General features: G+C 43.2%; 1 protein-coding gene across 1 annotated transcript in view; it reads left to right on the forward strand.

Annotated features, from left to right (window-relative positions):
* Nucleotides 1-1,966: 1,966 nt before the first annotated feature.
* Nucleotides 1,967-24,138, forward strand: part of EDAR (ectodysplasin A receptor) — a 46,561-nt gene continuing 24,389 nt past the window's right edge. Inside the window, exons 1-5 of the mRNA XM_056114705.1 lie at nt 1,967-2,017; nt 4,769-4,891; nt 5,765-5,946; nt 11,763-11,848; nt 22,847-22,933. Coding sequence (XP_055970680.1) covers nt 1,967-2,017; nt 4,769-4,891; nt 5,765-5,946; nt 11,763-11,848; nt 22,847-22,933 — 529 coding nt within the window. The remainder of the gene's footprint in view (nt 2,018-4,768; nt 4,892-5,764; nt 5,947-11,762; nt 11,849-22,846; nt 22,934-24,138) is intronic.

Raw genomic sequence — 24,138 nt, forward strand, 5'->3', positions numbered from 1 at the left:
CACCACCAAAAACCCCAATATACCCCCCATCCCACACCCTCCCCCTACCTGTGGGGCAGATGCTTTCCACATTACTCTCTACTTTGATTACATTCAATATTTCGACACCAGACCCACCATTATTACTTGGGATTTTACCCCAACACTCAGATCTGCCCAAAAGGCAACAGCAGACAGTTTGTTTTCTATTGCTGATTATGAATAACATGTGCTGCAGTGCAGCCACAGTAGAGGGCAGGCGATTTTGGAATTCCACAATTTTAACAATTAAATCTGGAGGGATTTCTGCCAAAACCTGCTGGGTTCTGAGATTTGTTCCTGAGTCTCTTGGATCATGGCCATTAAGCATCTTGATCAGGAGCCAGAGAGGCCATTCATGGGTGGCAACTTGGGATCTCGTTGGGGCAGGGAGGAAAGGGCCAGCTCCACCTCCATCCTGAGAGGCCCCAAGTGTCCCATCACTGCGGGCCCAATCCTGACTGTCCAATGACTTCTAGAGGATGGTGGCCACTGAGCTGCCAAGGGGGAGCAGGTGGAGGTACAGCACCCATCCCCCTGGGATGATCTGGCTACAGTAACCTACATGGGGTCCAGACGCATTTCTGCCAAAAGCTGCTGGGTTTCAAGATTTGTTTCTAAGTCTCTGGATCGTGACTTTTAAGCAGCTTGATCAGAAGACAGAGAGGCTATTCGTGGGCGGCGACTTGGGGTCTTGTTAAGGTGGGGAGGAAAGCACCGGCTCCACCCCCATCACCATCCCGTGAGGCCCCGCATGTCTCGTCTCTATAGGCCCAAACCTGACTGTCCAATTGCCTCTGGAGGATGGTGGCCACTGAGCCGCCAAGGGGGAGCAGGCAGAGGAACAGCACCCTTTCCCCACAGGGGTGGCCCAGCGCCATTAACCTAATGCAGAAACCAGACACATTTCTGCCAAAAGCCACTGGCTTACGATATTTGTTTCTGAGTCTCTGGATCGTGGCTTTTAAGCAGCTTGATCAGAAGACAGAGAGGCTATTCGTGGGCAGCGACGCAGGGTCTCCTTGGGCGGGGAGGAAAGGACCGGCTGCACCCCCATCCCGTGAGGCCCCGCATGTCTCGTCTCTACAGGCCCAAACCTGACTGTCCAATTGCCTCTGGAGGATGGTGGCCACTGAGCCACCAAGAGGGAGCAGGCAGAGGGATAGCACCCTTTCACCCCCCTCCCTCCCCAGGGCTGGCCCGGGGACAGTAACCTACTGCAGGGACCAGACACATTTCTGCCAAAAGCTGCTAGGTTTTGAGATTTGTCTCTGAGTCTCTGGGATAATAGCCATTAAGCAATTCCATCAAGAACAAGAGAGGCCTTGCCTCCAATTATATAGCTGAGCCAGAAGTGATTTGTGGGTGTCTCTCCCACATACCCAACTTTTAGCTGTTTACTTTCTTGGTAAACTTTGCCCCAAGTTTTTGGGGTCTGGCCAAAGGCACAGCAGCAATTTTTGAGTATCTGGAAGTCTGAAGGTGCCATCAGACTGTGGATACACTCGCCTCACAGGTACAGATTAGCAGCACCATACCCCAGAAATGCCCCATTTTTAACAGAGAGAAGGAAGAACTTCATGCAAAGCCAGGGGATCAGGAAGTGGAGGCAGAAAGTGAGACCGCTAACTGTCTCCAGGGCTGCCCTTGCAGCACACTCAGAGAGTCTCTGCCTGGCTCCGACCCTGGGCTGAGCTTCAGTTGCCCTACCCATGCCCTTCCCCAGCCGGGATGAAGTGGGAACTGGGTCCTTTTTTCTGGGAGACGTGGGCTCTGCTCATCATTGTCCTTTTCTTTTCAGCGTTGCTCTGATTTGGCGACGTGCCTCACATCCAGGAAGACTGAATCAGGCTGCTGGCCCGTAGAGTCTGGGCTGGGGCCAGTGCCACCTGAGGTGGCCTCGGCTGTGCAGATGTCGTGTGTCTTTCCAGAAAAGCCGCAGGAGAGTATGGCCCACCCAGGGGACTGCAAGCACATGCCATGGCTCCCTGTCCTGGTGGTAAGTGTACGGAGGTCCCGCCCACTGCCTTACCTGGAGTCCTCTCAAGGATTCCTCGGAAGTGGGTTCTTGTGGGACTTCCAGGCAGAGGGTCCTGGACAGGCCTCCTGGACCTCCTGAGTCTGTTTCCCCAGCTATGAAGCAGGAATAACTCTATGAGCAGTAGGTCCCTCTGAAGGAACAATCACCCAAAGAACTCAGCTGCACTGTGGCTGCAAATCAGACTTCTTTGTGTGGCAGCTGCCTTTGCAGGGGGTTGTAAATGAAAAGTAAGCTTTTAAAAAAAGTTGTATTTCAGAATAATTCATCAAATTCATTATCTGTATTGCAAACCGTAATGTCCAAAAACAAAGAGACAGAGAGAGAGAGACAGAGAGAGAGAGAGAGAGAGAGAGAGAGAGAGAAAGAGAGAGAGAGAGAGAGAAAAAATGCCTGCCACAAAGTGGGCAGTGGGGGAAGGGCAGAGGGGACACTGGGGGCACTGGCGGTGGGTAATGTGCACTGTGAAGGGATGAGTGTTGGAGGATTGTATGGCTGAAACCCAATCATGAACAACCTTATAACTGTGTATCTCACTGTGATTCAATTGAAAAACTTGTTTTAATTCATTATCACCTAGGACAGATGATCAATTTGATTTGATTATATAAGAAAGTAGTCTTAAAGTTTTAGCCACCTAGTTACACTATCCTGTCTTCAACACTTTATTTCCTTCCAGTTGTACTTTAGTAATTGTAATTTTTGCTATTATTGTTGATTGAGGTTCTGTGATTTACAATACTGTCAGTGATGGTTTCTTATGCACATAATTCCAATACCACACCCCTCACCCTTCCCCAGGGACCACAACACCCCTCCCTTCAACCACCACCACCACGGCCTCAAGTATGCCTACCATTGTGTTGCCTTTGACCCTTTTCTGTTCCCTTGCTGTGTACCTTTAAATCCCACATGTGAGAAAGATCATTCTATCTCTGTCCCTTTCTTTCTGACTCCACTCAGCATAGGATCCTCTAGCCCCAAATAGATAAAAATTCTTGAACACTCATTGTAAAATACCAATGCGTTGCCTAGATGATGAGCACCCCACCTGTGGGGCTGAGACTGAGAGAGACCCGGGCATCCTTCCTGGGACCCACTAGGTAGAGAAATGCACATATAACTAAAAATGAAGCTTGGAGAGTGACTGCCTCTTCCACACCACTGAACATAGGAAAGAAAAGAATGAATGGGCCGAGGAGAGCTTACATCAAGGCTCAGAGAAGGGAGGGAGTTTTTGACAAAAGAGATGTGAAAGGGAAGGATGAGACTGTCCATCTGGAAACAGACTCAGGCCCAGTGTGTCAGCTCATGGCCAGAGACATAATTGAGTGACACAAATGAGCAGGGACCCCCACCAGGCCCCATCTCCTACAGCCTTGGGGTCCAGCACCCGAGACATTCACTGCATGCCCAAGGCACATAGAAGACCAAAATGACTCCTGTCTGAAATAAGGGAGGGAAGGAGGGAGAAAAGAAAGATGAAAAAAATCAGACAAGGTGATGAAAAACAGGAAAGAATGATTCCAAGAACTTTGTGTCTCAGTTACTCTTTAGCTTTACACGTCTCTGTCCTCCCTTCTGTGACATGCTTTCTCTAAGTGATGAGTGACCTTCTTACATCACCTGCCTGCCTTATCTGGGAAGTTCTACAGTATATATATATATATATATATATATATATATATATATATAAAATACTTTCTTCCTTTCATTCTTCCTATCTTCCTTCTTTCCCTTCCCTTCGCTTCTTTATTCTCTTTCAAAAAAAAATACCTTCCATTACCTTTTCTAACGGGCTGGAGCAATAGCACAGAGGGTAGGGTGTTTGCCTTGCATACGGCCAATATGGCCGACCCGAGTTTGATTCCTCCACCCCTCTCGGAGAGCTTGGCAAGCTACCAAGAGTATCTCGCCCGCACAGCAAAGCCTGGCAAGCTACCCGTGACGTATTCGATATGCCAAACACAGTAACAAGTCTCACAATGGAGACATTACTGGGCCTGCTTAGCAAATCGATGAACAACGGGAGGACAGTGACAGTGACAGTGACCTTTTCTAACAAACCCTGCACCATTTCTCCTCCACCGCCCTCTTTTTTCTTTAGATTACTTTGTTCTGTTATTAATATTCAGTAGCATATTTTTCTTTTATATAATTATCCATTTTATATCTTCATATTGCCTGCATGAATAAAACCATCCTTCCTTCTTATTTTGTTTTACATAATAAGTGTGAATTTATTATGCTTCCATTTCTTGCATTGAATTCCTTTCATTTTGCAGCAAATGACAAATTTTTATCTTGCTTAATTGCTTGAAATTATTTTTATAAAATATAATAGACTACTGTTAAATATATTACATATTCTTTACACAATTTTTAAAAACTCAGAAAAAAGTAACTAATGACTTTATGATAGCACAGCGGGTAGGGCGTTCGCCTTACAAGCGGCCAACATGGCCGACCCGAGTTCGATTCCTCCGCCCCTCTCGGAGAGCCCGGCAAGCTACCGAGAGTATTCGATATGCCAGACACAGTAACAACAAAGTCTCCAATGGAGACGTTACTGGGCCCGCTCGAGCAAATCGACGATCAACGGGAGGGCCTTTACCCTTTACCTTTACTTTACTTTATTATGTCTGTGTTTAATTTGTTTATATAGCAACTTCCCATAAATAATTTTATTATAAAGAGTGCTTTCTGTGGCAGGTGTCTCTGATGTGCTCGGCCAGAGCAGAATATTCCAACTGCGGTGAGAATGAGTATTACAACCAGACCACTGGACTGTGCCATGAGTGCCCCCCTTGTGGGCCAGGGGAAGAGCCCTACCTGGTAAGGCCCCAAGGTGTCCTGGCTTACAGGGATTTCCACTAGCTCTATCACCTCAAGAGAAACTAGTCATTAGCTGTCAAGAATAAAAAGTTTGAGCTGCGTAAGTGCAGTACTTGCAGCCTTCATAGGTCTTGCCATGGTGAAGGAGATGGCTACAAATTTGTAATGGTTTGTCATGAGTCGTTTATAATAAGCTTAGAGCACAGTTACAGGCCAACTTCAGTGACACTGTAGCTTTGATTGCAGACTGCTATGATAATCCAAGCATAACAAAGTGAGTGACATTTTTTTGTTGTTTACTAGGATATATAAAAGTTAAGTTCACAAGGGCATTATCTCTTTAAAAATGCATATATCTTAATTATATATGACACCAAGACACAAAGTTAATTAAGTAAAATGGACATATCTTAATTAGATGTGATTTGAGATACAAAGTAAGTAAAATAAACACCCACACATGGTTGCCACAAACCTTCCATTTGTAACAATGCACAATAAAGTGAGCTGTGCCTATGCTATCAAATTTGGTTTTGATTAACTGTATTTCAAGCTCTCTAAACCAGACGATATACGATTGAAATATTTTCCAGTAATAACATGGTTATTTCCAATACTTTGTCTTCTCTGGAGAAAGCTAAGCTTTTCTGTGTATTAGGGCTAAAAAATATGTACTCATCTTCACTGTTTTGGATTCTTGTAGAGAACAGATAAGTCACAGGCTCTGGGGAGGAATATCTCTGTGGCAGGAAGAATTAGTCTGGGGCCGTCTGCCAGCAGGCCCTTTGTGCCCCTGTTCCGTGCACTTGGTGCTGGGGCCACCCACAGCATGTGTCCCCTACTCAGCTGTGCTGTCTTCCTCTCCCTCCTCAGTCCTGCGGGTACGGCACCAAGGATGAAGACTACGGCTGTGTGCCCTGCCCAGCGGAGAAGTTTTCCAAGGGAGGCTACCAAATCTGCAGACGCCACAAAGACTGTGAAGGCTTCTTCCGGGCCACTGTGCTTACGCCGGGGGACATGGAGAATGATGCTGAGTGCGGGCCTTGTCTCCCTGGGTAAGCACAAGGCACTTTCTACAGAGAGCCCTGGGTCCCCATGGCTGGAAAACTTCACCAACATGGGAACGAGCACCCACCTGTTCAGTCCTGAAGTCCAGCAACTCTCCATGGATCCATGGACAGCTCTGTGGGGAGGAGGCAATGTGTGTGGAACCAGGACACATGGGAGCCAGGTGGCAAGTCCTACCCCTTTCACAAGACAGGTACCACACAAGCTCAGTCCTGTGAGAACTTTTTGGGTCATACCTGGCGATGCTCAGGGGTTACTCCTGGCTCTTCACTCAGGAATTACACCTGGCAGTGCTCAGGAAACCATATGGGATGTTGGGAATCTAATCCAGGTCGGCTGCGTGCAAGGCAAACACCCTCCCCACTGTGCTATCACTCCAGCCCCTAATATAACATTCTTAACCACTTGTATCACTTGTCATCCTGTTGATCATCGATTTGCTCAAGTGGGTGCCAGTAATATCTCCATTCGTCCCTGACACATGCTAGTGTAGACCAATGGAATCTACATGCTCCAGGAACACAAAGAGCCTCAAACCGTTTGTTCAGGGTTTTGACAAAGAAGTCTGACCATCTCGTAGGTGGGTGACCATGCGTCCCTATCTCATTGCCTTTGCAAAGGAGACAGGATCCCTGATTTTTGATCGTCGACAGAGGTCAGAACTCCGAATTCCTTCTCACTTGAGTGAAGTGTGATACTCCAAACATATCTCTTTTAATTTCTCTTTAGGAGATCCAAATAGTATTCTCGTACTGTTTTCATAAGACCCAGGTCTCTGAGGTGTATGTTAGTGCAGGAATAATGGTGGAGTTGAAAAGATGTGCCTGGAGCCAGAGGTTCTTTGTCCGCTTCACAACTTCTTTGATGCTCTTGAAGGCGCCCCATGCCACTCTCTTCCTCCTGCGCAGCTCTGGCACCAAGTCATTCCTCATGCTGAGTTCTTGACTCAGGTACACATAGATGCTGCATTCGGAGATGTTCTATTGAGAGCAAATGGAACATCAGGGACTAGTTCATTTTTCATGAACATTATCTTGGTGACATTCAGCTGCAGTCTGACCTTTCCACACTCACGGTCAAAGTTGTCCAGCATTTGTGCTGCTTGTCTAATGGTTGTTGTTATTAGAATGATGTCATCAGCAAAGGAGAGGTGGTGTAGTTGCCAACCATCTATCTTCACTCCCATTTCTTAACATTCCAGTCTTTGCATGACTTTCTTGAGGGTGGCACTGAAGAGTTTCGGTGAAATGGTATCACCCTGCCGAACCCGTCTTTTGACATCGATGATCACTTCCTTGTAGAATGGTGAGATCCTGGTGGTAAATCCATAATACAGCCCACAGAAGATCCTGATGTACTGAGTCTGAATACCTTGTTTGGCTAGGGCTTCGATGACCACTTTAGTCTCAACAGAATCAAAGGCCTTCTTTAAATCGATGAATGGTAGACAGAGCGGCATCTTGTGCTCTCGGGAAACCTCAATAAGCTTGATCATCATGTGGATATGGTGGATCGTGCTGAATCCTTTTAGGAACCAGGCTTGCTTGCATGGTTGTCCTTTGTCTAGTGTTCTGCCTATTCTATTCAGGATGACTTGAGTGAACAACTTGTAGACCACGGACAGCAGGCAGATCGGGGGATAGTTGCCGATGTCATGAATGTCTCCCTTCTTGTACAACAGAATGGTCCTGCTGATTTTCCATTGGGACAGAACCTTACATTCAGACAGGTAGTCTGTGAAGAGCCGAGCCAGCGTATTGACAAGTATTGGTGGCAGATCCTTCGCGTGTTCGAGTCTGACTTTGTTTGGACCGGGTACTGTACGCATTCTTAACATAATATTTTAATGAAGATATCTTTGTCCTCAGTGCCCAGGAAAGGGGCAGTTGCAGAGCATGGAGAGAGCTGCATGAGGAAGGCCCAGCTAGTGTATCCTGTGTCTTCACACAGCACTACAGCTGTGGAAACAAATATAGCTCTGGGATGTAATCTGACTATTGAAACAAATTGCTCCCAACCCCAAGGCCAGTAAAACAGGTGGTTCCAACTTTGCCTGGCCCCAATCTTCTGGTGCCCACTCTAGTGAGCTCAGTGCTTGACCCATCTGGTCCCTGAAAGCCTCCCACTTTCTGTTACATGGCCTTGGTTTAAAGGACAAAATGCAGCCTCATACCATGTCAGAGCTTTGGCGAGTGGGTGCTACTGAGTCCAGTGAAAGGCTGTTTCGTTCCCTTCTTGTGATTCCGAGTAGCGGATTCAGACATCTCCTACTTGTCTTCCTGTAGCTTCCCCTCTTGTGGTTTAGTGGCTTCTCTCTTTTTATTCTTCATCATTTCTGTGTACAGTCTGTGGCTGCACCTCTCAGTGAACAGCGTGCACTACCCAGGGCTTTCCTGTGTGGAAGGACAGAGAACAAAACACAAGGAAAGGAAGCTGGGAGGGATCAGACTTCATAACTGCCCCGGGCGCACCTTGCCCTTGAGAAACTCCCACTTGCTGGGGTCCACACCACTTTCATTACCTTGGAGTTGGAGCTGAGGCTAGTTGGGGCAGGGTGAAGGGCACAGCACTATGTGCCTGCATGGGGAAGAGTGGAGCAATTGATGCAGCTTCCTGGCATCCATGTTCTCAGGAGCTCTGAGAAAAGTAAATCTTCAAGGTAAATCTATCTACTATTAGCTTCGAGAATGTCGGTCCCTTCATAGAGCATTCCAGAGTCCCTACTTAAACTGACTGAACTTGTTTTGCACACAGCCAACCCAGGTTATATCCTGGCCATCCCATATGGTTCCCTGACCCACCAGGAATGATGGCTGAGTGTTGCAAGGTGTGGCCTAAAATCAAAACATAATCTGAAACTAATCCTTTAAAAGAACATTGAAGATGGGGTGGGTGGGTGTGAGGCTGCGACAAAAGTCAAAATACATATCAAAGAAAAGTAAAGACTTTGCAAATAAATGAGGGACCCAGAAACCCTTTAGCAGGACCAAATATTCTTAAATGAACACCTAGCTCCAAGCTGATGGGAGCATGGAGCGAGCTAAGCAACTATTTTTCCCCAGAAAGGGACTATGGAGACAAACCAGACTTTGAGAAGCTGATACTTGTCCTGCAGAGAAAACCCTAAGGTTCAGCATTTATCAGGATTCCAAGCAGCCTGTCCTAAAGTCTTCAGCTAAGACAGAACTTGGCACCCAGCCTGACAAACAAGGTGAATTTAGCTGTGGGTGTGGGGAGGCATAACAACACCCCGGGGCTCTTAGCATTCTTTGAACTTTGAATATCTCTTGAGAAGAACTTGATCTCTTTCACTTATTTTTCCAACCAGCATTTGCCTCATATTTTTCCTTCTCAGGACACAGCTTGGGGGTGCTGAGAATACAGTGTGAGCAGGACTTTCCCCTTGAATGTGGAGACAATGTGAGGGGGGAAGAGAAGTGCTGGCGACCCTGAAAGACAGGGTGAGAAAGATTCTCAGAGAGGCCCAGCTGACCTAGCCGTTGGGATGTGGCTGGAGCCTGGCCTGTTTCTCCAGGGCTGCATCCTCCATAAGCTCAGTGTCCTTCCAAGGACAAGGCACAGAGGTTCTAATGGGAGACATTGGGGATCAGAGGCTTTTTCTTGATGGCTTAACTATAGGACTGTCTCTGGCACCTTCTCTGAAGATTAACTCCTTGAGATAGATTAATATTTATGAGATACATGAGGAGGGCAGGCAACTATAGTTGTAGCATTCCCAGGAATGAGTATTCACCCCCAAGGACTAGTAGCATCCAGGCTGCCTGCCCCATGCTGCCGCTTACCGCTGCTGGGCCTGGGACCTGGGTTTGAGTGGTCAATTAAAACAACAGATGAAAACAGTCCTGAAAAATTCAATAATGAAGAGGGATAGTTTTTAATCAAATCTCTTGATAAAGAAGGGAAACACTGATATACTCTTCAGTTTTTAAAATAAATTTCTCATGTTATAAAAGATTCCATAATAACAGTAGAATGTTTGTTTATTTTTTTAAAAGGGGGGATACCATGTAGAGTGTCAAAACCTTTAACCCAGGAGAAGGTGTAAGTCCTGAGAAAGAAGGAGGACCTGCCACCCCCTCAGACCCTCAGCCAGGAGCTCTGCAGGAATGAGTTCTGCCATTCCTCCTGCCTACAGCAGCAGCTTATAGAGACCCACTGAGCACTGTTATAAGAGCATAGGCTTCGGTATAATTGTGAAGAGAGTGTGAATTCAGCATGAATGCTTGTACTAACACAGATGTCTCTGGTTAAGTGCTGTATGAGATGGAAGCATGTGAACTCTGTGTATGACCTGCTGTGCTGCATGCATGCTCTCTCTAAGGTCCTGGGCATTGCCTTGCTAGGCATTGCACTCACTCTCATCAACTGCTGCCATACTGTGCCAGCCAGCTCCATTAAATTTCAGTCAGCAAGTGTCTGAGTATTCTGGGAGGTCCCCACATGCCAAAGGCTCACAGACACATCTATCAACAATATCAGCAGACCATGGGCTCTGAGGCACCGAGGCACTCCACAGGAGCCTGGCTGGCAACATAGCAGAGTCAGATGTGGGGGACACACAGATGTTTCGGCAGAAGCATCAGAGAAGCATGGTGATGCCATGAACACTCAGAAAATCCACCAAAGTGTTGCAGATGGGAGAGACAACTCCCACAGGGAGTACTAGGGCTTCATCGGGGAGGAGGGAGAGGGTAGCCTCCAGAACTCAGTCTGCTGTCACTCCCTAAATATCTCAGCCATCCAAGGAAGCGTCTGAGGAGTCTACAGCTGCTGAAAGTCTGTGAGGAGCCCCTGCATGGGACAGGTCTCACCTCTTGCAGCCCTGAGGCAGTCATCTGATCCATCCAAGTACCTAATGTGGGAAATGGACCCTGCATCTGATTTCCTGGAGATCTGTAGACCCAGGCTGGAGCAAGGACTTATTCTTTTTAGAAAAGTCAGTCCAAATCTTACCCAGACTTTTCAAGTCTGTTGTTTTCGCTCACAGAAAAGAATTTCAGGGGACAGATAGTGAAGTAAAACAACTCTATTTTCAAAATAAAGGAATGGCAAGAGACACTTATGTGCTCAAGAGAGAATACAGGCTTCCCCAGAGTGGAAAAAAATCAAGTACACACCCCAAGCAGGGTTGTACAGGCCACTTCAGCAGAATAAGGAAATGCACCCTAAAGTCAGAAAGTACAAACCTCAGGGGGGTATGGCAGGAAATGCACACATAGGGTAAAGCAAAAACACATGTCCAGAGGAGATGCGGGCAAACGTGGACGTCTCTTCCCCGTCAAGTTACTTTATAATGTAGTTTTCCAAACTGTCTTCCAAAGGCCATTTTTGGGGTGGTCACCAAAAGGGGTGAGCTTGGAGCTACTGATGCTCTTCCCTTGATGCTCTTAGCAAGGACCTCATCGCAGCGCTAGAGCTCTCCTCCAGTGGGGCCCAGCCATGTTCAGAGCCTGGAATTCTGCATCTCAACAGGTTTTCTGATCCTGCTCTTGAGATGGGGTCTGGGTCTCAAATACTGTTCAAACTGGTTTAGATGTCAATGTTTTTCTCAATCTGCATCATCTGCCCCTCCATCCTCATCTCCCTTCCTGCAACAAATGTAACCAAAAAGGGAGTGGGTGAGGAATTAGAGAAAAGCCCACTGTTGAATAAAGAATATTACATCTCAAGACAGGCTGACATCCCTGGGTGCCCTGCACCGACCAGTGTTCCTATTAGTCCCCATGCTGTGCTGACCTCCCCACTCACCCAACTGCTTTATCTTGTCTTTCCCACCCTTTAGCTACTATATGTTGGAAAACAGACCCAGGAACATTTACGGCATGGTCTGCTACTCCTGCCTCCTGGCGCCCCCCAACACCAAGGAATGTGAGTAATCCTTTTTCTCCCATTAGAATTAACTGGTTTTGTAATACAATGTTACAAAGAGCAGTCAAATTAACCTGAGTGAAATACTAAAGGAAAATGTTGGGGCATCAGGTCCTGAAGAGAGGTTTGCTGGTGAGACACACACACACACAAGTCCTTCCACCTTCCACACCCTGAACATGTCACGCAACCATCTGTAATGTGGGAGCACAAAAATCTTATCTGTTTACATCATGCCATTATTGGAAAAACCATTATTTTTCCCAGATTCCAAGTGCTAGACAATAAGATTTTTACAGATTTTTCAACATGATGAGGCCCAGGAGTGTTCAGGATTATCTAAATAGCATCCACAAAGTACACGAAAACAATTACTCTCACTTTTAACTTTTAGAATACAGTCAGAGACATTAACTTCCTCACTCTCACTTTCAAAACCTCTGGTTCTGAGGAAGAGTTGGTAATATCTGCTCCAGAGAACATTTGGGGTCTGTGGTTGAGATGCTGGGTGAGGAGTGGGATGCGGGTGGGCAGTGGGGAGCAGCCTGACGCAGAGTGCAGGGACACCTGCCTTACCCTTTCTCCTTCCAGCTTCAGTCCCATTCCAGGTGCCCGAAGACCAGAGGCCCACAGTCCAGGGGGCTGCATTCCAGGGACTTACACTGGGACCTTTTCTCTCCTGGTTTTCCATGGCCTTGTTCATTCTATTTTCCCATAATAACCTTGTTGAGGAGAATGAAGGTTATATCCTTACAGCATAAGGAGGAAGGGGAGAAAAGCGGGAGTTGATATCACCTCTAAAAATTGGCATTCAGCTAGAGAAGATTCTGGGCATTGGACATGATTCCCAGGGAGGGTCACTCCACTCCAGTTTGCTTTTGTCCATGAAGTAGGTAATAATGGATTTGCATGAACTTAAAATTGAGCTTTCCTACTAAATTAATTAACTTCTTATGCGAATTCACTCACTAAGCATCTATTGGCAGGTCTGCTGGTGAAGTCATTTCCCTAACTGAGGAATCTAAGCCACCCCGAGACCTGAGGGGGTGGGGGACAGCTTGTCTGAGAAGGTGTTACTCACCTCTTACTCAGAAAGAACAGCTTGCCTTCAGAATCTTTACAATTAGCAGCTCTTCCTGTGGGGCTCTGCTGTTTCAAGCTCAGGGAACCATTAAAGCTCTTCTAATAATGAGAAAAAACAGGAAAATGATGGGCAAGAGAGCATACTCTTGAAAAATGAAAGTCAGTTTCCAGAAAGAGCTCATAATGAGTTTATAGAATGCAAGTGAAGAGATCAGCAAATAAATCCAAACCTTGGGTCCAGGGTTTACTAACAATATTCCCAGGTAGTTGGGTGCTTGTGAGCCCATACATCTTTGTATTACAATATAGGAAATGAGGTCACGGTAAATGAGCCCTTCTTGGGTCTGGGTCTCAAGTGTGAAGGGGAACGTTTCATCTAACTCCATTCCTAGAAATACATGGCAAGTATTAGAACAGAGGGTGCCACCTGATGATAAATATTTTCACTAGTGTTGAGTTCATTCTAATTATAGCAGAGCAGAGTCTGGGACAGGAAGTGGAGCCTACAGGTTCCTCCATGGTGCTAGCATGATGCTCTGAGGGAAACTACTGCACAATGGACTTTCAATTAACATAATTTCTCTCTCACCACACCCCAACCCCTTTCACTCTTAGCCATGCTCAGAAGAGTCTGGTTTATCTGATCATCTTGGGCATCAATAAACTCCAGTGCACATCCCACTAACACCTACCACTAGCCACTTCAGTTGACACTAGCTGGAATTCAGCAAGGGTAACTATCTAGTCAATCAGGTTCTGGTCTGACCAGCTCACCACCAGACTGAGGGCAGGTGGGCATAGTCTGGCAATGAATGATGTGCATGCCTTGTTTGGTTCTGTCATGTTGTACCATCCCCACCACAATTGTAGTTTGAGTGCTTCTAGGTTCCTGGGCCTCTCTAGGCTGCAAGACTGGACACACAGATATTCCCACTCCCACTCCCTGCCACCCAGCCTCAGTCAGAAACCCAAGCAGAAAGGGATAAAAAGAGACAAAAATGACAACCATCCACAAATAGGGAATACAGATTTTTTTCCTGAACTAATAGCTTAAGTTTACTTGAGCCCCTTACCAAACAAATATAATAGCTTCACTTTAATGTTCTATTTGCATTTAGAGAAGAAGTTAGGGATGAAAAGATAAGAACAAAATGGCCAAAAGTGAACAGTTCTATGAGAACTTCTATGACATCACCATAAAGAACACATAAAATGAGCAGATTACAGCACCTCACAGGCGGTCTCACTAAGAAAATTCACTGGAGAAAATAACCATCACCTCAGGGAGACTTAGCTGAGGAATGAAGAACTGTGGAGAGTGCAGAGTTAATGAGCACTTCTCTGGTGGTAAAAGAGGGGAAACAGACAGAAAGCAGAAAGGCAAGCCCAGCAAGTTGGAACCACAGAGAAAATGACAACCAATGTTGGGAGGGTGCTAAATGCAAAGGACTTACAGAGCACCAGTTCTGTTTTTTCAACTTTATAATGTCTTATTGTACTTTAGGTAATGGCATACAATAGTGATTAAATTTATGCTATTTATATACAAAGTCACAGCACACCACCAACAGCAAAGTGCCCATAACTCTGTGCCCTGTCCCTATGTCAGTTCTGGTCCAACTGTCCTTCTCCCCTACAAATGGTTTTGATGCATACTGTTACCTTCCACATTCTTCATGTGTTCCAGGTCCTTCACCTATGTTCCTTTATTATTTTTATTCAACCTCTTCATTCTCCTCATCTCTACCTTCCCCAAGCTAGCACTTTTAGGTGTGTAATCAGAATTCAGAGTTTATTATCAATTTATGTTTACTTGCCCTTGATTCTTTCTCTATATCTAACAGACGAGTGAGATCATCCTGTGTTTATCCTTCTGCCTCTGGATTATTTTTCTCAGCAATAATACCCTCCAATTTTATCCAGTTTTCTGCAAACTGCATAACTTAATTTTTTTGTGGATGCTTAATATTCCAACATATGCATATTTATATAAGAATAGATACACATAAATAAATATGGATATACACATATTCATATTCTTTATCCATTAATTCCATTTTTGTATATATATATTTCTGATTTAATGTGCTTGTGTTTGTGAGGTGGACACTTAGAGATGGGATAGCTAGGTCAACTGAGGGATTCATTCCTACTCTTGAGAAATCTTCATACTGTTTTCCATAGATAATGGACCAGGTGACATTCTCACCAACAGTAAATGAGGATTCCTTTATCATCACAACCCCCAGTGCTTGTTCCCAAATATTTTGATACATGCCATTCTCACAGATGTGAAGAGATACCTCATTTTTGTTTCAATTTGTGTTTCTCTTATACTGATACCGAACACTTATTGGCCATCTATATGTCCTCTTCATGGAACTGTCTATTCGTCTCTTCTCCCCATTTTTTCGATGGGATTAATTGTTCTTTTGTTGCTGAGATTTGTGTTTTATAGATGTTGGATATTAATTTTTTTATTTGAAGTATTTGTGTGAATTATTCCCCTAATCACAAGGGTGAGGGTTTACTTTAGCCCAGGTTTCTTTTGTCACACAAAACATTTGAATTTCACATAATCCAACTTGCTTACAAATTTTTGTGCTTGGGTTTCAGTTATACAATGATCGAGGACCCATCCCTCCACCAGTGCCCATTCTCCACCACCACGGATCCCAGTATCCTTCCCACCCCCGCATCCCCCCATCCACCCTGCCTCTGTGGCTGGACATTCTCTTTTGTTCTCTCTCTCCTTTTGGGTGCTGTGGTTTGCAAAAGAGGCATTGATGGCAATCATGTTCAGTCTATAGTCTACTTTCAGCATGCATCTCCCATCCTGGGAAGATCCTCCCAACACCATTTATTTGGTGCTCCCTTTTCTATCTGAGGTGCCTTTTCCCCTAGCATGTGGGGCTGGCCTCCAAGCCATGGAGTAAACCTTCTGGTACTTATCTCAGCTATTCTTGGGTGTTAGTCTCCTATTTTGTTACTTCATATTCCCCAGATGAATGCAGACTTTCTATGTCTGTCCCTCTCTTTCTGACTCATTTTGTTTAGCATGATACTTTCCATGTAGTACCACTTGTATGTAAATCATGACTTCATCTTTTCTAACAGCTACATAGTACTCCATTGTGTAGATGTACCAAAGTTTCTTTAACCAGTCATCTGTCTTGTTTGATATAGTTTTATTTACAGCACACTGTCATGTATTCTTATTCCAGTAACATGCTGTTCAGATTATTTATAATGTAGTTTAATATAAAGAAATGCAATACCTCCCATTATTTTTCAGAATGGCTTTAACTTGTGCATACAAATTTTAGTAATGTTCATTCTAATTCTTTTTTTAAAGTCATTATTATTTTGATATATATTATATTAAATCTACATAGTGCTTGGAATAGAATGGACGTTTTGACAATATAAATCTTCCAATCAATGAATATGGAATTATTTCATTTCTTGGTGTCCTCTTCTATTTTTCCATGCATGACTTACAGTTTTCGTGGTATATATCTTTCATAGCCTCTTGAAAGTTGATTCCTAGATATTTGATATTTTGGAGAACGATTTTTTTTTGCTTTTTCATTTTTTTAATTTAGATTTTTATTAGTGAAACACCATGAGGTACAGTTGTAGATTTACAAATTTTTGTGTTTGGGCTTCAGTTATACAATGATCGAATACTCTTCCCTCCACCAGTGTCCATTTGGAGAACGATTTTAAAGGAAGTAGAATATCTTAGAGCTCTATCTCTTCTACTTCATTGTTTGCATATGAAAACAAAACACATTTTGTTTCGTGTATTGATTTTGTAGCTTGCTATTTTGCTCTACTGGTTTATTTGTTGTTTCTAGGAGTTAATTAAGATTTCTGAATGAAAGTAGACATATTTGCCTTGCAACTAATTTCAGTTTTTTTCCAATGAGTATGATGTTGGCTGTGAATTTGTTGTAAACTGCCTTTACTATTTTGAGAAACATTCCTCTCTCCCAATTTTGTCAGGATTTTTTATCAGTAAAGAAGGTTGAATTTTTTTCAAAATTTTTCTCAGACTCAATTGATATGGTTTTTATTTTTCCTCTTGTTTACACAATACATTGCATTAGTTGATTTTTACATATTTAACTGCATCCCTGGGATAAATCCTACTTGATCATGATATAAAATTCTTTTGATAAATTGTTGAATTCTATTCACTAAGATTTTGTTGAGAATTTTTGCATCAATGTTAACCAGGGATATTGGTTCATAACTTTCCTTTTTAGTAATTTTTCTGTATTCTTTTGGTAATGCTGTGATATTGGCTTCATAGAAACTGCTGGGAAGAATTATTTAATGATTTAGAAGAGCTTAAGGTGTATGGATAGTTTGTCTCCCTTGAAGTTTTGGTAGAACTCACTAGTAGCCTCATGTGGAACAATGCTTTTGTTTCTGGGAAGATTTTCTATGACTGTTTCAATTTCTGTACTTGAGATTTATCTGTTCAGGCTTCTCAGGTTGTTCAGGTCGTCTACTTTTCTTCCATTCAGTCTTAGATGAATCCGTATAATCATATACAATTTACCAAGATTCAATAGACAAAAATCTGCTGCATTTTTAAATGCACATAATTCAATGGATGAGTATGAAATGAAAGAGACAACACCATTTATGAGTGTCAAAAACCATTAAATACTTAGGAAGCAACTTAGAAAAAGATGTGAAAGACATTGATAACTATAAATCATTGTTGAAAGAAATTGTAAAGAACATCAGGAAATAGAAAAAATTCTCTGTTCATGAAATGGAATTATTAACATTATTTTTTTAAAAAGTCATCCAAAAAATTATATAGATTCAATGCAATGTCCATGAAAACTCTGAAGACATTCTTCAAAGATTAGGACAAATGTAGGGGGGCTGGTGAGCCCACTATCCACCCAAACAAAGCCCCTGCAGCCAAAACCCTCCACACTTCACAATCACTGCCCTTTCATGGCTAGCCTCATCCAGAAATTGATCTGTTAAAAAACTCAGGTATGCGGGTTTTGGAACTACAGGCGTTCACAGAGTGGGGGATGGGCAATCTGATTTTCCAGAAGCCTGGCTGTCACTTTCATGAACTGACTCTCAGCCAAATAAGCTTATTAACCAGCCATGATCCAGACACTCATAAACAAATTTCAAAATAGATCAACAAGTTGCAGAGATGCGTCCCGACCCCACGCCTGTTGTTCAGGGCACCCAAAGTCACCATCCAGTTAAAAATTTAACTCCAGGGCTGGAGAGATAGCACAGCGGGTAGGGCATTTGCCTTGCATATGGCCAACCCGGGTTCGATTCCCAGCATCCCGTATGGTCCCTGAGCACCGCTAGGAGTAACTCCTGAGTACCAAGCCAGGAGTTACTCCCGTGCATTGCCGGGTGTGACCCAAAAAGCAAAAAAAAAAAAAAAAAAATTAACTTCAGTTGTTTCACCCCATTCAAAATTTGTGAATTTCTGGAACATTCAGGAACTGTGGACATCTCAAACTCTACACCACTGATAGACCACAAGAAGCATATCACACTGGATGGTTGTAAAGTAGAAGGTAACCAATCTGATTTAGAAAATATAAACACATAAGGCTTAACCTGTAACAACATATTAGTAATCTCTTCTACAAAGGCTTAATGGCCCCATGGTGAGACGCAATAATATTCACACAAATTCTTCTAAGGAAGTATTTTTTGATCATTTTTAGTGAATTATAACAAGCAATATAAAATAAATTATTCAGGGCCTTCTATAGAGGCAGGCTTGAGGGGTGGTTAGGAAAATTGCAAATAATGGTGGTGGTGAGAAAGTGCACTGGTGGTGGGATTGGTGTTGGAATATTGAATGTGATCGATCATGAGAATTTCTGTAATAATTATTTTTAAAAGAACAAATCTAAAATTTTTATAGACTCATAATATTCCATGATAAGCAAAAGCCATTTGGAGAAATAAAAGAGATGGGAGATATTGCATTCAATGACTTTCAGTTCTACTATAAAGTTCACTTTCAACTATCAGTTTTGCGATAAAATTCAGTTCTACTATAATCAAAACTGTGTATTACGGCAACAAATAGAGAATTTCAAATTAATGAAATATAATTATGAGCCCAAAGATCAATATTCATACTGTTGTAAAGTCAATCTATGACAAAAAACTTGGGTTTGAGTTGAAGCAAGGAAAATCTCTTCAACAAATGATGCTGGGGAAATGGGTGTGAACCTGACACCACAATAGTTAGTTCAAAGCTTATCAAAGACCTTGAGAAGGCCAGAACCCATAAAACACATAGAGAGAAACATTGTAAAAACTCTCCAAGATAAGGACTTCGGAAGTTTCTTCAATGACTTGACTCCACTGGCAAAGACAATAGAATAAGCAAAAATAAAGTTGAAAATACATCAAATTTAAAAGAGGCAAAAGAAACTCAGGCTAAAATTTAAAGACGCCCTATTTAATGGGAGGAAATATTTATACATAGTACTTCAGATAAATCCAAGACCTATAAATTACGAATAAAGTTCAACCTCAAAATTAGTAATCTCATCAAAAAATTGAGAGAGGAGATGAATAAATGCTTCCCCAAACAGGACATTCAGCGGCCAGTAGGCATATGAAAAAGTGCTCATATTCAATTATTACGAGAGAAGTACAAATGAAAACGACAGTGAAATAGCCTCTCACTCCAATGACAATGGCAAATACCAAAAAACTACAGAAAAATCAGTGTTGAAGGGGATGTGATGAAAAAGAACTCTGATACACTGCAGTAGGAATGTCATTTGTTTCTATTCCTATGGGAAACTGCACAAAGATTATCTAAAAAAACTCAGAACGAAGTTTCTGCATGACTCAGAAATTTCACTTCTTGGTATCTATCTATCCCTAAAACACTAAAATATTAATTAGAAAGATACAGACAAACCTTTGTTCATAGAATACTGACTGCTATGGTCAGGAAAACAACCCAAATGTCCAATGACATATGGATGGATAAAAAACTTGTGACATATATCACTGTCACTGTCCCTGTCCTCCCGTTGTTCATCGATTTGCTCAAGCGGGCCCAGTAACGTCTTCATTGGAGACTTGTTATTACTGTGTTTGGCATATCGAATACATCACGGGGTAGCTTGCCAGGCTCTGCCATGCGGGCAAGATACTCTCAGTAGCTTGCCGGGCTCTCCGAGAGGGGCGGAGGAATCGAACTCGAGTTGGCCATGTTGGCTGCGTACAAGGCAAATTCCCTACCGCTGTGCTATCGCTCCAGCCCCACATAATGTGTGTTTGCACTGTACAGCTATAAGAATGATAAAACATTGCATTTTTCTACAACTTGATTGGAATTGGTATCACATTAGGCAAATTAAGTCCAAGAGAGTAAGATAAATGCAGGATAATCTCCCTCATCATGTTATATAAAGAAGCAGAGCAAGGGAACAGATGGTATTGAACAATGATAAACCTTAGGCCTTATAAAACTAAGATTACTGAGCAGTCAGAGAGAAAAGAGGGGAAGGAAGAAGTGGGCCGGAAATAAAGGTAGGACAGTCTAGGACCCTTTGATGGGGTGAGGTGCAGAGACTGTATCTCAAAACCATACATGTTACTAATATCAGAACTAATTGACCTAAACTAATTAAAAAATAATTAAATAAAAAATTTAATAAAAGAAAATAAAATACAAAAGAAAAATAAAAAACACATGCTAGCTTTCCCCAGCAACATATCTCTGCCAGGAGTAGCTGCAGGGTGACCCCACCAGCAGGACAGACAGAAGGGGCAGGTTCCAGAGACACAAACTCAGTCACTTTAGCTTCCTTTGATGTAAAGGTCACCCTGTACTGAGAACAGTGGGCACCCTGGCATCTACACCAGAGAAAGGCATAGATGTTTCCCTTACTTAGCAAAATGATGTTTTCAATTATTTGGAAGGCTGCAGAGGCAGCCTGGGAGTCTGTTAGAAAGCAAACCCCATGCCAATCTACTCTTATGAAGGACTTAGGGGAATCTTCTTCACAATCCCAGATTTTGTGAGAGAAGTCTTGTTGCAGGAGAAGCCTGATTTTTGACACTCAGCTAACAGACAGCATCATTCACAGACATCCCTAGCAGTTGATTTCCTACTTTACCCAATGAATGATGTAAGGACTTGCCCTGAGACATGAGGTACCCGCAGACCATGCAGATGATGCCAGGATGGGGACAGTCCCCAGTTTGTACCCATGTCCTCCTAGACCTCCACCCTATTTTATTTATTGAGTTTTCTGCTTTAGAAAGGCGTTTCTAACTCTGCTTTCCTGGGACATTCCCTGCTTCCTGGACTTAGGTGTGTGGATGAGCCAACAGGACTGTGGTTACCAAGCTGTGTGTGCGACCAGCTTTAGAAACACCTCGTAGAGCACACAGTTGTTCATACTAAGAGTCTCTCATGGAGAGAAGCTCCCTCTCTTTCACAGAAGTCTTGCCATAGGCTGACCAAAGTCCAAGCATTGTGCTCTTCTCCAGCTTTGGGAGAGCACTGATTCCTCTTAACTGGAGGGAGGGAGATTCCCTCTATGACTCAGGGCAAACCCACTCTACAATTTATGTCAAAAATAGCAGCAACAAGATCAAGACAGAGGAAATTAACTTGAAGCAATCATGTTTATTCATTGCAAAAGCAAGCTGGCCTTTAGGAATGCTGACAATCAAGAAGTAATCCTTTCCATTTCCATAAAGCAGAACATTTTTGTGTTGTTTTACCAAACTTCTTTAGTAAGTAGACTGATCACAAAATCAGCTTCCCTTCTGCCCTGCTTTCACACTTTCTACACACAAGTAGAGCTTATGAGTGCTAGTTCTGAGGGAAGGCAAAGTTCGTCTTAGTTTGGCCACATCAGAACTATAAAAAAAAAATCATAGAAAAATTGTAGAGAAAAAGCCAACAAAATGTTTATTCTAGACAGTGAAGCTGGGGTGAGTCATGTATTTATTGTGTTTGTCCCAGATTTTTAATAATGAGAATATAATCTTTTTACAACAAAAAATTAATTTGTGTTTTATATGATTTAAGAAATTACTCAAATGTCATTCTCCCTGCCAATTCTTTTATTATATACGTAATCCTCTTATTTTTCCTTTTTTAAAATTTTTTATTGAAACACCATGAGATATACAGTAACAAAGTTGTTCATGATTGGGTTTCAGTCATACAATGTTTCATCATTCATCCTTTCACCAGTGCACATTTCTGACCACCAATGTCCCCAGTTTCCCTCCCCATCTCCTCCCCAAAGTCTTCCTCTATGGCAGGCATTTTATCTCTCCTCTCTCTCTCTCTCTCTCTCTCTCTCTCTCTCTCTCTCTCTCTCTCTCTCTCTCTTCTTTTGGGCATTAATGGTTTGTAATACAGATACTGAAATGTTATCACATTTGTCACTTTACCTACTTTCAGCACTCAGTTCTTGCCCAGAGTGATCATTTCCAACTATCTTTGGCATAGTGGTCCCTTCTCTATCTTAGTTCCTGCCGCCACCACTTGTGGCAAGCTTCTAACCATGAACCATTCCTCCCGACCCCTTGTTTCCACTATCCTTAGTACATACTCTTTTTATTTTTACAGATTTCTTTTTTTCTCAGTTATTAGGAAAACTAAGTAAGACTTGTAAAGCCATCACTGTTCATTTCAGCTGGAGTATCTAAGAAGTCTCTGTCTTAAAGATAAAAAGATGTTGGGATGCTTGGTGGGGATTATTCAACACTGCATAAAATGAAACTGTTCCCCTTCTTCCCTCTCTTCAGCTCACTCAGAATCTAGTGTCAAGGTAAGTTACTGTGAGGCTCACATATGGGCCAAGGGCAGGGCTTTTCTGGGTCATTGCTGGAGATGTGACTGTGTTATCCTTGCAGGTGTGAGAGCCACCTCTGGAGTCTCTGCCAACCACCCTGGCACATCTGGAAGTAGCACTCTCTCTCCCTCCCAGCATGCCCACAAAGGTAAGGAGAATGTGGGCATTTGTCTCCCGGAGTCATGAGACTTGAGGGAGACTGAAGGGAGATAGAAGGTGGGAAAATATCAGCAATGACCGCTGCTCTTCCCCTCAGACCCTGCCAGGCGCTCACACCTAGGCCCAACTGCTAGGGTCAGCAACGAAAGGTTCCTGGTCAGTGTCCTGGACTATCCTCAGGACTAGACAGAAAGGCACGTTTCCGGAGACGTTGGGGACCTCTGGGAGGGGACAAAGAGGATAATCCCCCCCTCCCACAGAGATGTTTGGGTCAAACAACTGCCAGTTTTTGCCAGGTTTCAAGTAAACCAAATGCCTTAACACTTGATATTAATTAGCAATCACTACATTTTACTCCTACTCCTTGTGGGACAGAGAAGATTGAGGATCTTGAGACCCACTTCCTTTCAGAGAAAGAACTTTTCTAGCCCTTCTTCCTCTCAGCTGTTTGGTCCCATAAGTGCCATTACTTGAGACAGGGGACACCCGCAGACTCTCACAGACTCCCAGCTGATCCTCCTAAGCCTTAAAAGCAGGAAAGCAGGTTCACAAGCCTCATTTCATCAGAACCTGGGGAAAGTAGAAAACAACTCAGAGAATATTAAAACATGTATCTCATCCACACCTGACCTCACAATTATGTTACTATTATCTCTGAGTGACATCCTGAGATAACGTCCTCTGAAGATACTCCCCATACTCAGGAGATGTCAGCTGTGGAACTGAAAACTCTCGACTCTCAACTTTGGAGCTATTTGTTAAAACTGTGTCACATACTTCCTGGGATGGTACTAGGTATTCTGTTCTAGGGCTTGTTTTCTTCCCATTTTGGGGTGGTAGTTAAACTAGATTTGCTTCATGAGAACCATAACCTTACTTAGTTATATAAGATGATTGGAATAGTCATTGACACATTTTACACAGAAAAGCAAAGCAAGTCTCTAATGTGGGGGGGGGGGGGTAACTGAACAGAGAATTAGATGTGTCATCTGCACACCATCTCCCTGCTTTATATTTTTTACTCTTATAACCAGATGTAAATTGCAAGTGACACAGGTAGCTAACCAAGAAACAATAACATCTTTGACCCTTGGAGTTGACATTTACATCCCCACTCTAGTTTGAAAGAAATTTTGATTGGGTTTCCCTCAAGACACCTTTTTTCCAAGGTCTCTCTTCCTCTCCACTCCATTT

This window comes from Sorex fumeus, unplaced genomic scaffold (genome assembly GCF_029834395.1).
Source record: "Sorex fumeus unplaced genomic scaffold, SorFum_2.1 ptg000026l, whole genome shotgun sequence".
In the NCBI taxonomy this organism is placed as follows: domain Eukaryota; kingdom Metazoa; phylum Chordata; class Mammalia; order Eulipotyphla; family Soricidae; genus Sorex; species Sorex fumeus.